An 18,872-nucleotide genomic window follows, 5' to 3' on the forward strand; every position below is an offset into this window, starting at 1 on the left:
TCTAAGGTGTCATAGACCTTTTACCTAATAACTACGTGTCTGCATAGGTGTATGGCTGCTGGAATACCTTCTCATATCTACAGCGTGTCATGAGTCAGGATCAGGGGCGGACTGACCATTTGGAAACTCGGGCACTGCCCGGGGTCAGTAGGGGGCCCCATGAGATGCCCCTGGTACCTTTTTCATAGGCTTTTTTGAGTTTGGGCAAGGACACAGGGGCCCCATGATCACCTATTGCCCGGGGGCCCCATGAGTTGTCAGTCTGCCCTGGTTAGGATGCTCTCACTCCCAGCCTGCACCCACAAAGCAGTTTCCATCTCATAGGACTATGGTTGACTGGGTGGAGGCCTCTAAGCAGCATTCAGGGTCACAGTGGGTTTCAGTTATTTCAACCATGGAGGCTCCGCATAACACATGGGCACTACCGCAGCTTCCTTTTTTCAGGAAGCCACATACAGCACCCTGCATTGCATAGAGAAGCACAGAGACCCAGTAATGATGTCACAGGGTCTAAAATAAGATATGTAATGAAAACAGATATGTTTTATTTAATAATTTCATTGCCATGTTGATGAGGGGGAAAGGAGGAACCAAGGAAGGTAAAATGTGAGGAGGTTAAACTTCAGCTTTATTCTTTCATCACAGGTCTCTGAGGGGGAGATGCAGCACTTGGCCCAGGATGAACCGCAGTTCTCAGCTCCAGAATTATCCCCAAGAGAGATCTCTCCAGCCCCTCTGGCCCTGAATACTGACCAGCGAGTACCCGACGGACGCATAAGCGCAACAACCACCACCGTCACTACCCACCTGATACCTGATGCCCAGACAATGGTGGAGAAGCCTGGGAACCCAATGGCAGCTGAAGGCGGGGAAGAACAGGTCCCAGAGAAGAAAAGTTACCCAGAAGTCTCAGAGTTGAGTTTGGACCCTGGGCAGAGCCCTCACAAAGCTACAGAGGACTATGGATACATCCTGACCGACCAAAAGTGAGTTCCTTCATTATTAACACAAACTGACAGGGCTGCAATCAGAGAAAGGGAGTACTGGGGAGTCTCTGACCACATCTCGTGGGTAGGAGACCACCTGCTTGCCTTCGTTTTAAAGATTAAAGCGATATTAAACTCAAAAGCACACATTTATTATATTGCAGCTTACCGATTCTTAGATGTGGTGGCTGCATTTGTTTTCTTTTTTAGGCTTTCTTTCCCTTATTTTCACCTGGTTATCCAGCCAGTAAGTCTGTTGTTTTTCAAAAGAACAAGCTGCCTGATGTATCATTTACAGACATGAGACAAACCATTTGTCACTGGCATGGGTACTTACAATGATCAGTTCTATTTATTTATGTAAAAACTTTATTTCAATAAGAGAGAAAAAAACTGCTGTAACTGCTGATAAAGTGTGAGCTGGAGTTTGGCTTCAATTTGTTAGTGTATTTAAATCTGCTAGTACATGTAATAACCCCCCCACCCCTTCCAGATTCACAATGCTACTGTCTGCTGTGCCCCCTGTGCTCCTTAACCTCTTCATTCCAGAGCCTCCCGGCCCTTTAAGGGGTTTCAGACATCGGGAGGCGGGGCGGGGTTTTAGGGTCATGTGACCGCTGTGATTCAATATCATGTCAGTCACATGATCGGAAAAGGTCCCGATCGCAAGGGGAGATCGGGACCTTTCTGTGAGACACCAACACACGTGCTGGGAGCGTGCAGGGCACACGCTCTCAACACATATGTGTTTTCAAATGGTACGCAAATATGTGGCCGCTCGGCGTCAAGGCCCAGCCTCCGAGAGGCCGCATATTTGTGTACGGTCGGCGTAAAAGGGTTAATTATGAGTGGGGGCACTCTAATACTTTAGATGTGTTATTGGCCAGATCAGCAAGTGAAAACAGAGGGGTGAAAACGCTTAAAAAAAGAAAACGAATGCAGCCATCATAACTAATGATTGGTAAGCTTCATTACATGACATTTTTGGTTTTTGAGTTTAGTGCATTTGTACGGCAAGGCAGAGTTGTAGACCAGAATAAGATGCCGCAAACATTTGTTTTAGATACATACTGCCTTTGCCATCCACATCCACAGTAGTGCTTGTATCATATTTAACCCCCATTCACTGCCAGAGCCTTTTCGCATATGTTAAAAAAAAAATCATTTTAGGCCTGAAGATGACTTAAAACCCCCAAAACGTTTATTTTCTGGAAGCAGAGACCCTAAATAATAAAATAGTGATAGTTCCAGATTTTTATGTCATATGATATTAGTTTATAAACCACAATATTTTAACAATACAATACAATAGACAAAAGTTAATTTTAACACAAAAACACAAAATATTACCCATTTTTTTAATAAAATGTAAAAGATGAGTATCTATTTACTTGCACCAAGTAGATACCCAACATGTCAGGCCTTTAACTGATTCCCCACTGCCCTATAGCAGAACTACTGCTACAGGGCGGCAGGGCTGTGCAAAATCACGTATATATACATGATTTGCATTCCTGGGTGGGGGCGCATGCGGGCGCGCTGCCCTGAGCGTGCTGCCATTGACAGCTACAGCTGTCGATCACTGGTCCCGGCTGGAGATTCCCCACCGGCACCCGGCAATCACCGAGGAGCCGTGACAGGGAAGAGGTCTGTGTGTAAACAACACAGATCTCTTCCCTATCAGCACGAACATGTTGCTTTGTATTATTATTATTATTATACAGGATTTATATATTATTATTATTATACAGGATTTATATATTATTATTATTATTATTATACAGGATTTATATATTATTATTATTACACAGGATTTATATATTATTATTATTATACAGGATTTATATGGCGCCAACAGTTTGCTCAGCGCTTTACAATATAACGGGAGACAATACAGCAACAATACAGTTCAATACAAGAGGGATAGGAGGGCCTTGATCCTGGGAGCTTACAATCTAAATACAGCAGAGCAATACAAAGCAGCTTGTCTACCTAGTAAAACACACACAACACATAATGTAAAACACAACCAAGGGCAGACTGACTACTTCGAAACTCAGGCACTGCCCGAGGGCCCGGGGTCAGTAGGGGGCCCCATAAGTTGCCCCTGGTACCTTTTTCATAGGCTTTTTTGAGTTTGGTCAAGGACACAGGGGCCCCATGATCCCCTATTGCCCAGGGTCCCCATGAGTTGTCAGTCCGCCCCTGAACACAACACAGCACACAGTTAACCCTTTGATCACCCCAGATGTTAACCCCTTCCTGCCCAGTGCCATTAGTACAGTCCCACTATAAGTTGTTGATCGACGCCATTGCTAGTATTAAAATAAAAAATGACAAAATCCAGTATATATACAGCCATTTGTAGCCACTATAACTTGGTATTGGGATTTATTTCTAGCAGAGACATGTAGCGGAATACATTTTGGCCTAAATTTATGACGAAATTAGATTTTTAACCTTTTTTTTTTACTGAATATGTTTTATAGTAAAAAGTCAAAAATATTGTTTTTTTTTTCAAAATTGTCGTCCTTTTTTTGTTTATAGCGCAAAATAAAAAATAAAAACCTGCAGAGGTGATCAAATACCACCGACAGAAAGCTCTATTTGTGGGGAAAAAAGGACGTAAATTTAATTTGGGTGCAGCGTTGCATGACCACGTAATTGTCAGTTAAAACACAACACAGTACACAGTTAACCCTTTGATCACCCCATATGTTAACCCCTTCCTGCCCAGTGCCATTAGTACAGTCCCGCTATAAGCTGCTGATCGCGGCCATTGCTAGTATTAAAAGGAAAAAAAAATCCAGTATATATATACAGCCATTTGTAGCCACTATAACTTTTTTATTGGGATTTTGTTTAGCAGAGACATGTAGCGGAATACATTTTGGCCTAAATTTATGACAAATTTTAATTTTTTATTTTTTTTACTGGATATATTTTATAGTAAAAAGTCAAAATTATTGTTTTTTTTTTCAAAATTGCCTTTTATTGTTTATAGTGCAAAAAAAAAAACCCTGCAGAGGTGATCAAATACCACCGAAAGAAAGCTCTGTTTGTGGGGAAAAAAGGATGTACATTTCATTTGGGTGCAGCGCCGCATGACCGCGCAATTGTCAGTTAAAGTAACACAGCGCCGTATCGCAAAAAATGGCCTGGTCGGGAAAGGGGGGTAAATGCTCTGGAGGGCAAGGGGTTAAATGTGTGCACCCATGAAATGACAACAAACTTTGGTACCCTAACTTTTCCATAGGCAAGCTTTAAAAGCCCCTAGAGGTCTTCAGTTTATAGGTAACCATAAATATTGGTCCCAGAATGATTCTCTCCCTGGTGTGGACGGAGATATGTAATGCATAGAACAATTGACATTGTTGTGCATAGGTGCCCCTGACAAGTGTGTTTATGTTCATACATACATGTATGTAAGGGGTTGAGTGGAGCTCAACATTTTTTTGTGGGTGCTTGGGTGCAAATTTAATTTTTGACACTTTTTTTTTCCAGCAAAATTTATTTTTTATCACATAGGTAGCAAAAAGTCCCCTATGTGATACTTTTTTTTGTGACAGGTCCTCTTTATTCACCTTGAAGCTAATGATGTGCAGAACACACTCCATTAGCGTCTGCCACAGTCGCCAGGGAAAGTGACAACAAGACCCAGAAGCGACGTTTTACACGGCACCAAAAGGTTTTTAGTAGAAAGGGGAGATCAGTGATTGGACATTCGCTGGTCTCTCTCACTTCTTCTATGGCAGTTGTAGGTCCGGCAATGAGAGCATGGCACCAGAAAAACATAGCGGGGGGTGTACTGGGGGCAAAAGCACAAGGAGTGCTTGGAAGTGATTGGATGACTGTACAGCCACCTTCCATCTGACAGTCAACAGCTTTTATATTATTATTATAGTTTTAATCCCATAGTAGATAAAAAGTCCCCTATGTGATTTTTGGGGTAATAGGTTCTTTTTAATATGAGATCAGGGGTCTAATAGACCCATGATGTTTCACTTGCCCCTCTATGGAGCTAATGAAGTGCAGATCACACTCCATGAGCTTCTTTCCCAGCCAGACCAGTCAGAGAAAATGACACCAGAAATCGGAAGTGACGTTTTACACGTCGCTTCTGGGTTCTTAGTAGGAGGGGGATGTTTGCTGATCTCCTTTCCCTCTACCCGGCCACACCCACCCTGCCAGTCGTAGGTCCACTGATGGAAGCATGGAGCCAAGGAAAAGGGTGTTTCCGGGGGGCAGAAGTACCGGGAGTACTTGGAAACGAATAGTCGGGTATACAGCCACCTAATCTCTTCCTTCAGAAAGGCAAAAGCGGGTGTCCAGTATCATCTAGCTCTTTCCTCTCCAGCCTGACTGTTCCTGACCCACCCCTTTCATTCATTGGATTTCAGTTGTAGGGATGAGAAGTTATTCCAGCAGCTGCACACCTATCCTGCCATGTAGTTATTGGGTAAAAACAGCCTCAGCTCTCTTCATCTGAAGCCAAAGCCTCAGCGTGTTTCGACCCCCCCCCAGGGCTTAATCATGATCATCATTTATTTCAAGTATTTATATAGCTTACGCTTTATATATATATTGTACATTCACATCAGTCCCTAACCCTCAAGGTACCTATCCTGCCATGTAGTTATCATGTAAAATAGCTTCAGTTTGCTCCATCTGAAGTCAAAGCACCAACGCGTTTCGACCCACTCCTGGGACTTAATCATGGACATCATGGACCTTTTACCTGATAACTACATGGCTGAATAGGTTTTAATATTAAAATCTTATTTTCCATCACATAGTGGACAAAAAGTCCACTATGAGTTTTTTTGAGACATGTTCCCTTTATTGAGACATCAGTGGTCTAAAACATAGCAGGAGTGTTTCCGGGGGGCAAATGTTCCGGGAGTACTTGGAAGCGATGGGGTGGCTGTACAGCCACCTAATCTCTTCCATATGACAGGCAAACATTTTTTTTATTTATTAAAACTTTATTTTACATCACATAGTAGACAAAAAGTCCCCTGTGTGATTTTTTTTGGGTGACATGTTCCCTTTAATGAGATATTGTGGGTCTGTAGGACTCCTGATGTCTCACCTGTCCTGCAGTGAAGCTGATGGAGCACAGATCACGCTCCATAAGCTTCTTTCCCAGCCAGAAAGTGACACCAGAAACTGGTAGTGATGTTTTACACGATCTCCCTCCCTCTTTCACAGCAACCGGGAGTGTGTGTAAAACCACCTGCATATGCTGAAGTATGGCTTACACTGGGGATAGTGATGTTTTACACGTCGCTTCTGGGTTCTTAGTTGGAGGGGGATGTTCGCCGATCTCCCTCCCCTCTGCCCGGCCGCACCCACCATGCCAGTCCTAGGTCAACTAATGGAGTGTGGAGTCTGGGAAACACAGTGGCAGCATGCACAGGGGGAGGTGGCAGTGTATCTACGGCATGTGGCAGTGATCTGGTGGTTGAACAGCCATCGGATCGCTTCCATCTGACAGCCGGCAATCAGCTTGTCAGATTTATTCTTTCACAGCAGCCGGGAGTGTGTGTAAAACCACCTGCATATGCTGAAGTATGGCTAACACTGGGGATAGTGAATGTGTTAAAGTGTAAGTATAGCCAAAACTTTGTTTTTCCTACATTTATTGATGGACACAGCTTCTCTTCATTCTTGACCAGTGTCCTACTCCTGTAGGTGGCGCTATAAACCCTGTTTGTCAAGAATGAAAAGAAGCTATGTCTATTAATGACCTCACAGTAAGGGATTTTATAGTTAGTAACAAAAAAATCCCATTTATAGAAGCCCTGCTAGGTGTTTATCACTGTTTACAGTCCCACTGGGGAGATTCACCCTCTCTATTCATTCTGATGGCCATTGCCACCAGGACAGGAAGTGATGTAAAATCCAGAAAGATACAGTTTCATCTACACAGGAAGAGAGGGGAAATTTTTGTATGTGGACACCTGTTTTAGTGACAACTGTCTACGAGGGTAAATGTCTCTATATTCTTGTCTACAGGACAGGAAGCAAAGACAAATCTCCATAACAGGGCAGAGAGAGCAAAACTAACATGATGGGGGTTTTAACCCTTCCCTACTTTATTCAAAACTAAAAAGAAAGGTTTTAGCTATACGTACACCTAATCTGGATGTTGACTAAACCTCGGTTCACACTAGAACGTGGTGCATTAAACCCCGTGATCTGTGTGCATCTCCCGCACTGCATTCAAAATGCACTGCCCATGCGATCTGCAGTAGGTGTTAGCAGGGGCGGACTGACAACTCATGGGGCCCCCGGGCAATAGGAGATCATGGGGCCCCTGTGTCCTTGCCCAAACTCAAAAAAGCCTATGAAAAAGGTACCAGGGGCATCTCATGGGGCCCCCTACTGACCCCGGCCCTCGGGCAGTGCCTGAGTTTTCAAATGGTCAGTCCACCCCTGGGTGTTAGTGCAATGCTAATAACAGCCCAAACACTGGTCGCAAACTCAGTGCGTTTGCCTGTACCAGATTGCACGGTACAGAAGTACCATGCGATCTGGTTGATGTGAGTTTCCAAAACTAGTGCATGAACGAGTTTGGTGCAGTGTGCTGAGATATGACCCCAATCAAAATGAATGGGCTCAAATCGCACCAAACTGGATCACCTGTGAATTGCACAGGAATGCGGTGCACATTCCTGTGCAATCCATAGGCAGTTCATAGTGTGAACGGAGCCTTAGAAGAAAGGTCATTAGTGAACTGTTGTATTAGCAAGCATGATAGTTTGTCACATATCCCTGATGGATCAGCTTTTGCACAGTGGCAGAGAGCTCAGTCACCTGTAAACCAGCACTAGGGGGCTTTTCACACTGGGGGCTGAGCCGTTAATTTACCTATCCCCCAATCACCCACCAGATTTCTGACAATACAGCCTGATAGGGCTGTACACATGCCATGGCCGTGATGCAGCAATTTAACTCAGGTTACAGAATTTGAGAAACTTGCCCTTGGAGAACATTGGGACTGCACCGCAGATGTGAACCAAATGCTTGGCTTGCAGGTGCAGCGCAGTCCCACAATGTAAAAGCTCTTCCTGAATGCCTGTTAGCTGCTGCTTTACCACTCTCTGAAAAGCGATTGATCGTGGATCGCTTTTTTAGAGGGCAGTAAGCATTACCACCTGTCTGAAAGAGCCCTAAGGCCCCCTTCACACTAATTGTATCTGTTGCGATGCGCTACTGTGTGCATCTTAATGTCACCAGCAGGGGCGGACTGATCATTTGGGAACTCGGGCACTGCCCGAGGGCCCTGGGTCAGTAGGGGGCCCCATCAAATGCCCCTGGTACCTTTTTCATAGTCTTTTTTCGGGTGTGGTTTGAGTGTGGGTGAGGACACAGGGGCCCAATGATCCCCTATTGCCCGGGGGCCCCATGAGTTGTCAGTCCGCCTCTGGTCACCAGTACACAATGGAAAGCTAACCAACCTACTATGCGGAGCGCCGCAAGAAAGCTGATGCTTGAAGATGTGAAACATTGTGTCACAATAAGCCATGTCCTTTGAGAACCCCCAAAATCCACCAATCAATAAGGCACCATGGCACACTATGATAGGTACACTTTCTTTAGCCCATAGAAATCTGTCCATGCAATGAATGGGCTAGTTGGTGGTCTTTTGCCTCCCCCAAGTCAATGTTTCCTGATCTTCCCCTGCTATAATATGAATTACCCTTGGCAATTGTTATGTTATTGACACCATGCTGGAATCTCCCTGTAACTGAAATGTCATCTTTCGGTGGATCACTCTTCTAAATTATTTAAATTTATCTGTAGATTATAATCAGGGGGTTGGGATGTCTGATTTCTGCCCGGTGCCCGCTCTCTTCTGATCTCAATCCTGCAGGTTTCTTCTATGCACATTGTTCTGCTTGAGAAATGACAGGCACGGCATAAACAAGTCACATGATCAAATCAGGGTAATTACAGCAATTTTATGTGATTATTCCAGAGCATTGCAAATGAGTGTTCTGAATTACGCAGAGAACACAATGTAGCATTAGAGCTTTGAAAAGCCTTCTTCCTCGATTCGGTGATTCATGACTTAAAACTGAAATTAAAACAAAACACTTGGGTACAAATCCCAGATGTGTATATATCATAATCTTTCTGATATTAACAAATGATAAAAACATAAAATACAGAGATAAACCAGAATAAATGTCAGCCTTATGTAAAAAGTGAAAAGTCTAGTAGTATGGAATAATCTGAAATAAACATCGATCAGTTTTAATTTGCTTGGTCCCACTGCAGGAACCTTTCTCATCCCTTATACCCCGGAGGAACCCATAAAATAGTATTTGAATCTTGGGGTACCCTTACTAAAACTAATTCATTAAGGGTCAGTGGGAGAAATGCTCCTTACATTGCTGGTCAGTAGGAAGAAAACCCCCCTTGCAGTGGTGGTCAGTAGGAAGAAAGCATCCCTTACAATGGTGGCTAGTAGGAAGAACGCCCCCCTTACATTGGTGGTCAGTAAGAAAAAAGCCCCCTTTACAGTGGTGGTCAGTAACAAGAAAGCCTCCCTTACATTGGTGGTCAGTAAGAAGAAAGCCCCCCTTACACTGGTGGTCAGTAGGAAGAAAGCCCTCCTTACAGCCGTGGCTAGCAGGAAGAAATCCCCCCCTTACAATGGTGGCCAGTAGGAAGAATGCCCCCCTTTACAATGGTGGCTAGTATGATGAAAGCTCCCCTTACATTGGTGGTCAGTAAGAATTAAGCCCCCTTTACAGTGGTGATCAGTAAGAAGAAAGCCCCCTTACAGTTTTGGTCAGTAAGAAGAATGCCCCCCTTACATTTATGGTCAGTAAGAAGAAAGCCCCCCTTACAGTGGTGGTCAGTAAGAAGAAAGCCCCCCTTACAATGTGGTCAGTAGGAACAAAGACCCCCTTGCAGTGGTGGCCAGTAGGAAGAAAGCCCCCCCCCTTACAATAGTGGCTAGTAGGACAAAAGTTCCCCTTACATTGGTGGTCAGTAAGAATTAAGCCCCCTTTACAGTGGTGATCAGTAAGAAGAAAGCCCCCCTTACAGTGGTGGTCAGTAAGAAGAATGCCCCCTTACATTTGTGGTCAGTAAGAAGAAAGCCCCCCTTACAGTGGTGGTCAGTAAGAAGAAAGCCCCCCTTACAGTGGTGGTCAGTAGGAAGAAAGCCCCCCTTACAATGGTGGTCAGTAGGAAGAAAGACCCCCTTACAGTGGTGGCCAGTAGGAAGAAAGCCCTCCTTACAGAAGGGGTCAATAGGAAGAAAGCCCCCTTAAAATGGTGGCCAGTAGGAAGAAAGCCCCCCTTACATTGGTGGTCATTAGGAAGAAAGCACGCCCTTACAGTGGTGGCCAATAGGAAGAAGGTACCCCTTACAGTGGTGGTCAGTAAGAAAAAGACCTCCTTAATCCTGGTTCACACCAATGTGATTTTTGTGGCTTTTTGCAGAAACACCCTACAGTCCATCTAACATGGTTCTGTCAAATATTAACTCTGAAAAAAATAATCAGTATATAATTTATAAAAACAGGCAGGGATCTGGAATTAAGGCGATTCCCTACTAATTTTCATAAATCAACTGATAACCCGAATTCTTATTTGCGCTAGTTTGAAGACGAAATAAAAAGCAATAATGTGCAAAAATATATACCTATATTTACCAATAATAAAATCAGTGCAAAATGGTCATTAAAAATTGGTGATGATAAATAATAATCAAATCAAAATAGCAGTTCAATTATCTTGGTTACAAATTCAAACCAGCAAGTATTATCAAATATTAATGAAATAGGACCAACTGTCTGAAAAAAAATGCAGTTACTCAGCAGAATATGACAAAGGATATGCAAACTGATCTCTCTCTGCAACCAGATATTCAAAGTTCAAAGTTTTCACTGTGCATGGACTAATTTAGAATACCATACACACAACTATACGGTCAACAACACATTTCCACTAAGTTGTCTATTTTGTTATATATCACCAACTAAACCATTGCCTACGAGCTGAAATCGGCTTCAGGGATATTCCTAAGAGAATCCTCCCCCCATAGAAATGGAAATAAAGATAATTTTTACTGCAGTTAAAATTATTTCAGATCAACCCAATGCTAACCATAAAGTTATACGTTAACAATATAGATTCTATAGTATCGGTAATGTCAGCTTTAGGTCAGCTCACTTCTGTGTGTGTCCAACCAATCCTTCCAGCCCCAAGTCCAATCTTTAACAAACTCATGCAGACTCCACCTCCGCAACATCGCCAAAATCCGCACGTTCCTAACCCCAGAAACCACTAAACAGCTCATCCACTCCCTCATCATATCACGACTCGACTACTGCAACTCCCTCCTCACTGGCCTGCCTCGCCGCTGGCTATCCCCGCTTCAGTCCATCCTGAATACGGCTGCTAGACTCATTCACCTTTCCAACCGCTCCGTCTCCGCCACCCCCCTCTGCCAATCCCTCCACTGGCTTCCGATTGTACAACGGATCAAATTCAAAATCCTAACACTGACGTACAAAGCTGTCCACCATACTGCCCCGAACTACATCACTGACCTAATATCCAAGTACCGCCCAGCACGCACACTCCGCTCCTCACAAGACCTCCTTCTCTCTAGTTCCCTGGTCTCCTCCTCCCATGCCCGCCTCCAGGACTTCTCCAGGGTGTCACCCATCCTCTGGAACTCCCTGCCCCAACCCATCAGATTATCACCTACTCGACTCTCCTTTGCTCGCACCCTGAAAACCCATCTCTTCAGGGAAGCCTACCCCACCCCCTGCTAACTTGCCGACCTCCTCCACTCTTCCTACCACTCCATCCCCCACAGCTATCTCCTCCTGTACCACCATCCCCTCCCTCCTAGATTGTAAGCTCGAAAGAGCAGGGCCCTCGATCCCCTCATGTTTTGCATTGTATTGGTATTGTTCTGTCACATGTTCTGTCCCCCTTTGTAATGTACAGCGCTGAGCGAACCATTGGCGCTTTATAAATACTGTATAATAATAATAATAATCTGTTGTCCCCTGTCTTTGTCCCCCTTTGTCCTTCTAGCCTGTTCCAACGGTTGTAGGCCGTGTACCGGGGTGGGCTCCTAACTTTTATCTCCTAACTTTTATCACCCAAAAACATAGGCAGGCAAAGCTTATCTCACCTAAATATGATGTCACTCAAGGTGTCCATTTTCTTTACCAAATGATCCCAGTGACCTAAAGGGGGCAATGTAGGATAAGGAATGGATGGTAAGCCATGTCAAGGGTTGACCTCTAACATTCAGCTTGACGGAAGGTTATAAACTTAAGAGATAGTTGCTCTTTTCACAGAACTGGTTAGATAAACTGGGACTAGTGTTACTTACAATGCAATGTATTACCTAAGTAATTATGACATTTTTTTATCTATATATCTTACAGACATTTGCTGAGGTCATTTGTACTGAGATTTCTTAATTATCTAAATTCTTCCATTGCATACAGACGTAATATAATAAGCTCAAAATGAATATTTATAATGTTGAAAACATAATATCCAAAATATATACCAATATGTATCCATAATATATACTAATATATATTAATTGCTAAACCAGTTAATATAGATTATATATATATATATAATATATATAATAATATATGGATATATTATTATATAATATATATATATCCATACACACACACTATATTGCAAAAAAGTATTGGGCCGCCTGCCTTTACACGTACATGAACTTTAATGGCATCCCAGTCTTAGTCCGTAGGGTTCAATATTGAGTTGGCCCCGCCCTTTGCAGCTATAACAGCAACTCCTCTGGGAAGGCCGTCCACAAGGTTTAGGAGGGTGTCTATGGGAAGGTTGGACCATTCTTCCAGAAGTGCTTTTGTAAGGTCAGGCACTGATGTCGGAGGAGAAGGCCTGGCTCACAGTCTCTGCTCTAATTCATTCCAAAGGTGTTCTATGGGGTTGAGGTCAGGACTCTGCAGGCCAGTCAAGTTCCTCTATCCCAAACTGGCTCCTCCATGTCTTTTATTGACCTTGTTTTGTGCTCTGGTGCACAGTCCTGTTGGAACAGGAAGAGGCGATCCCCAAACTGTTCCCACAAAGTTGGAAGCATGAAATTGTCCAAAATGTCTTGGTTTGCTGATGCCTTAAGAGTTCCCTTCACTGGAACTAAGGGGCCAAACCCAACCCTGAAAAGCAACCCCACACCATAATCCCCCCTCCACCAAACTTTACACTTGGCACAATGCAGTCAGGCAAGTATCGTTCTCCTGGCAACCGCCAAACCCAGACATGTCCATCGGATTGCCAGACAGAGAAGCGTGATTGATCACTCCAGAGAATACGTTTCAACTGCCCTAGAGTCCAGTGGCGGCATGCTTTACACCACAGCATCCAATGCTTTGCATTGCACTTGGTGATGTAAGGCTTGGATGCAACTGCTCAGCTATGGGAACCCATTCCATGCAGCTCTCTATGCACTGTTGTTTTGCTAATCTGAAGGCCACACAAAGTTTGGAGGTCTTTAGCTATTGAATCTGCAGACAGTTGGTGACTTCTGTGCACTGTGCGCTTCGGCATGTGCTGACCCCGCTCTGTCATATTATTTGACCTACCACTTGGTGGCTGAGTTGCTGTTGTTCCCAGTTGCTTCCACTTTGTTATAATCCCACTAACAGTTGAGCGTGGAATATTTAGTAGCCAGGAAATGTCACGGATGGACTCATTGCACAAGTGGCAACCTATCACGGGACCACGCTTGCAGTCACTGAGCTCCTGAGAGCGACCCATTCTTTCACAAATGTTTGTAGAAGCAGTCTGCATGCCTAGGGGCTTGATTGTATACTCCTGTGGCCATGGAGGTGATTAAAACACCTGGATCTGATGATTTGGAGGGGTGTCCCAATACTTTTAGCAATATAGTGTGTGTGTGTGTATATATATATATATATATATATATATATATATATATACATACACTGCTCAAAAAAATGAAAGGAACACTTTGAAAACAAATTAGGTCTCAATGAAGAAAATATGCTGGATATCTACACTGATATGGACGCTGTAATGTGTTAGGAACATGAGGATTCCCCATCGTTTGATGGAAATGAAAATGATCAACCTACAGAGGACTGAATTCAAAGACACCCTGAAAATCAAAGTGAAAATATTATGCAGCAGACGAGTCCATTTTGCTGAAATTACATGACTAGTGCACCCGAGATAGGTTCATCCAGACCCCACTACACCACCGTTACCCTTTACCCTTCCATACCAATCCCCTTTACTTACTATACTTACAGAAAAAATAACACCAATTTTGGAGTAAAATGGCCAACACGGCCTTTTATTAACAAATCAAGTTTAAACACATCAACCATTCCTTATAACAGAAAACATAAAGAGTTGTCGTTGGTCTTTGAAGGCACCCCCAAAACGATCCGAAATGCACCTGCGGACAACCATATTCCACTAGGCCTCCAGCCGCAACCAACCAGCTCGGAGACAACCATACCGTCCGCAGTGCAGCACCACCACCTTCCAGTTAAACCTCGGTTAACTGGGAATGTTCCCGGGCACACCATACCAACGATGGGTCCCACACCATTTTGTACCTCCAAGATAAGACCCGCCTCCAAAGACCAACCACCGCCCAGGAACCAAATTAACCCCCCCCCCCCAGGAGGAACACAACATTCACCAACAGGGCGGGCGGGAGGGAAGCTCTCTCTCCCACGTCCAGCTTCCAACTGACGCCCCTCCCCAGAACACCCCACCCTAAAGTGCAGGAGACTCCACCTGCACTCTCCTCTACCAACCAGATCCCCCAGCTATCCTTTACCAACTCTAAACAATCATTAACCCCTTACACGTCTTCCTTCCCACTCTGGGCCTAGTCATGCCTGCCCTTCGCTAATTCTTTTCTTCTTTTATCGCTGCGGGCATTTCTTTGCAGTAACTCAGAATGGTCCTCAGTAGTTTGTATGGCCCCCACGAGCTTGTATGCATGCCTGACAACGTCGGGGAAGGCTCCTAATGAGACGATGGATTGTATCCTGAGGTATTTCCTCCCAGATCTGGACCAGGGTATCACTGAGCTCCTGGACAGTCTGAGGTGCAACCTGGCGGCGGTGGATGGACCGAAACTTGATATCCCAGAGGCGTTCAATTGGATTTAGCTCAGGCAAGCATGGAGGCCATTCAATAGTGTCAATTCCTTCATCGTCCAGGAACTGCCTGAATACTCTCGCCACATGAGGCCGAGCATTGGTGGGCACCAGGAGGAACCCAGGACCCACTGCACTAGCATATGGTCTGACAGTCTGAGGTGCAACCTGGCGGCGGTGGATGGACCAAAACATGATATCCCAGAGGTGTTCTATTAGATTTAGGTCAGGCAAGCATCGGGGGCCATTCAATGGTATCAATTCCTTCATCCTCTAGGAACTGCCTGCATACTCTCGCCACATGAGACCAAGCATTGTTGGGCACCTGGAGGAATCCAGAACCCACTGCACTAGTGTAGGGTCTGACAGTGGGTCCAAGGATTTCCTCCCGATACCTAATGATAGTCAGGGTGATTTTGTCTAGCCTGTAGAGGTCTTTGTGTCCCACCATGGATATGCCTCCCCAGACCATCACTGACCCACCACCAAAACGGTCATGCTGAACAATGTTACATATAGCATAACGTTCTCCGTGGCTTTTCCAGGCCATTTTGCCAATAGAACACCTCTGGGATATCATGTTTCAGTCCATCCGACACCACCAGGTTGCACCTCAGACTTTCCAGGAGCTCAGTGATGCCCTGGTCCAGATCTGGGAGGAAATACCCCAGGACACCATCCCTCATCTCCTTACGAGCGTGCCCCAATGTTGTCAGGCATGCATACAAGCATGTGGGGGGTATACAAACTACTAAGTACCATTTTGAGTTGCTACAATAACAATTGAGTACTGTCAGTGATACTTTTTTTATTTACACTAACATACAATTTTGAGGACAAGCTTTCGGGGTTTGTCATCTTCTTCAAAGTCCAAACATTACTATAGTTACTATAGTTATAGTTGCTGCAATGAAATTTCAGCAAAATGGACTCGCCTGCTGCATAATTTTTTCACTTTGTTTTTCGGGGTGTCTTTGAATTTAGTCATCTGTAGGTCGATCATTTTCATTTCCATCAAATGAGGGGGCATCCTTACATTCCTAACACATTACCCATCCATATCAGTATAGATATCCAGCATGATATTTTTCCCCATTGAGGTCAGATGTGTTTTCAAAGTGTTCCTTTAATTTTTTTGTGCAGTGTATAATTGGTGTCTGGCTTTGCAAAGTACTATGTGAGCACCAGTTAATGGTGGTCAGTTGGCGTCAGCTGAAGAAACCCCTATCAACTTTAGGAAGAACCTTGGGGATGAACAGAACCCTGTTTAAGAAAGGCTGCAGAACAGTGATAAAATAGTTCTGAGTTTTGATTTGTTGGTTAGACTGAAAGGGTTAGAACCTCTGTTGGATTTTTATTACTGCCTGTGTCTTCACTGGAGAGTTTTTCTATTACCTCATGTCCAGGAAGTGAGGAGAACCCTTGTCAACAGAGACACAGCAATAAAAGCTCTAACGTTCTTCACTTTTTTAAAGCAAAAACAATTTTAAAGATAAACTGTGCTTTGCCCATGCAAGATGAAGCAACAGATTCATATTAACGCCCCCTACCCAGCTGCATATACAGTATATGACCAAATATTTGTGGACACCTGAACATCACGGCTTTATGAGCTTGTTGGTCATTCCATTCCTAAACCACAGCTTTAATATAGAGTTGGCCCACCCTTTCAGATTTAGCCACCTTCACCCTTCTGGGAAGGAGGGTATTTGTGCCCATTCAGGCAAAGATCTTTTGTGAGGTCAGGTACTGATGTTAAATAAGAAGACCTGCCCCACAATCAGCTTTCTCTTTTATCTTTTATCCCAATAGTGTTAGTAGGGTTGAGATCATGGCTTTGTGTAGGCCACTCATGTTCCTTCATACCAAACTCATTAAACCATATCTTTATGGAGCTGGCTTTGTCCAAAAGGGCACAGTTATGCTGGAACAGAAAAGAACCCTACCCAAAATGTTATTACAATGTTAGAAGAGCACAAGTGTCTAAAATGTCTTTATAGGGCTGTAGCCCCATTAACAGTACTCTTCATTGGAAACACCCACACATAAAGGTTGTAATTTAAAAAACAAAAACATGTTATACTTACCTGCTCTGTGCAATGGTTTTGCACAGAGCAGCCCCGATCCCCTTCTTTTTGGGTCCCCTGATGGCGGTCCTGGCTCCTCCCCCCTACTCAGTGCAAGTCTCTTGCAGTGGGTGAGACCAAGCAGACTCGCTTCCGAGCACACATGGAATGCAGCTCAGCCCTGGCCCCTGCTCTTTCCTCATTGGTTTACTGGCTGTGACAGACAGCAGCGGGAGCCAATGCGGGGAGAGAGACCCAGAAGAGCTGCTGCAGTCATGCACATCGCTGGATCGAGATAGGGCTTAGGTAAGTATGGGGGGGGGGGGGCAGCTTCATCCAGAAGGTTTTTTACTTCAATGCATAGAATGCATTAAGGTAAAAAAAAATCATCTACCTTTAGCAGCACTAATAATAATTTGGAAGGTTGTTCCCATATTTTAGGTCATATAGTGTAGCTAGTCATTGTGCTTGCAGGGCCTTTCATGTAACAGTAGCCCTGTGGACACCTTAATATCACACCAACAATGTTGTATAAATAGGTACAGATCAGTATTTCAACATGCTAGTTACACACCTCAGGATAAGTCAGTCTTACAGACAAGGGTCAAGAACTGCTGTGGGGAGGGTGGGTCACATTGTCCTTGGAAGGGCCACAACCCTGGGCTTACCTCCACCCCTCTGCCTTTCTCCGTAGGCCACTGAGCCTGATAAATGGGGTTCGTCTGTTGGAAATCCTGGCCCAGCGAGTCCATCTGTCCACTTCCAGCTTCATCAACATCAGGTGAGGAGAAGCAACTTACTCAAGGTTCCTACATACAGACTAATAGTCACAGCGACAAGTACAGTGATAAAAGCTAATGAAACAAAGTACCAAGCAGTGCAGCTCTAGATTAGAAGATAATATGATGCACTTTATTGTATTTTTTTGCTAGTAGTAGCTAATGACATTCAACAAAACCTTTTCTGTAATGTTGAAGATGGCTTGCTGCTTATTGAAGCAGTTCCTTCAGTTGTAATGAGTATCAGGAACGAACCCTAGTATCTCAGTCATCTTAAACCAAATACCATTGAATGTGTTAAGGTTGATCGAATTGTGCGGCAAACAATGCTGGGGTATGTTCCAGACAACCATTAGAACTGAGGAAACTGAGCAGTTGAACATTACAGAACAAGCCCCATTGAATGTGACTAACTCCTACTAGCTATACCTGGATAAATGAGAAACTTCACAGATGAAATGTATGTTTAGAGCTGATCTTTATGCTTTTGGGTGCGTTTGTCTACTCACTTAAAGCCCAACTCCAACCATTTTTTTTAGTCTTGGATCAAGTGTGAGGAAACTATACTCTGTCAACTTTCTATTGCATTTGGGAGATTTCTCCTTTTTTACCATCTATTTGATGGGTTCAGACAAGTTTAGAACCTCTCTCTAGATTTTATTTCTATCTTTGTCCCCACTCTGGAGATACTTACTTTTTGTCCAAGTAGAGAAAGAGAAATCTCCTCATTGGAGACAGAGACAAAATTTAAAGTGACAGGCATTGGATCCCATCTTGTAGAGTGCAGTGGCTCAGGTTAAGCCTTTCTTAGACACGTAGGGGCCTTGAGTAGTGCCTTGACCAAGATCCAAATATTTGAAT

At 44.0% G+C, this 18,872-nt stretch overlaps 1 protein-coding gene across 2 annotated transcripts in view; it reads left to right on the forward strand.

The window, feature by feature from the left end:
* PTPRN (protein tyrosine phosphatase receptor type N) overlaps positions 1 to 18,872 on the forward strand; it is a 179,680-nt gene that overhangs the window by 71,790 nt on the left and 89,018 nt on the right. The window contains exons 9-10 of one of the 2 annotated variants that reach the window (XM_089680614.1): positions 646 to 986; positions 17,927 to 18,013. In XM_089680614.1, the coding sequence (XP_089536740.1) occupies positions 646 to 986; positions 17,927 to 18,013 (428 nt within the window). The remainder of the gene's footprint in view (positions 1 to 645; positions 987 to 17,926; positions 18,014 to 18,872) is intronic. The other variant, XM_089680615.1, reaches the window with a different exon arrangement.

This window comes from Staurois parvus, unplaced genomic scaffold, assembly GCF_062004578.1.
Source record: "Staurois parvus isolate SC_StPar_1 unplaced genomic scaffold, SC_StPar_1.0 ptg000246l, whole genome shotgun sequence".
Lineage (NCBI taxonomy): Eukaryota > Metazoa > Chordata > Amphibia > Anura > Ranidae > Staurois > Staurois parvus.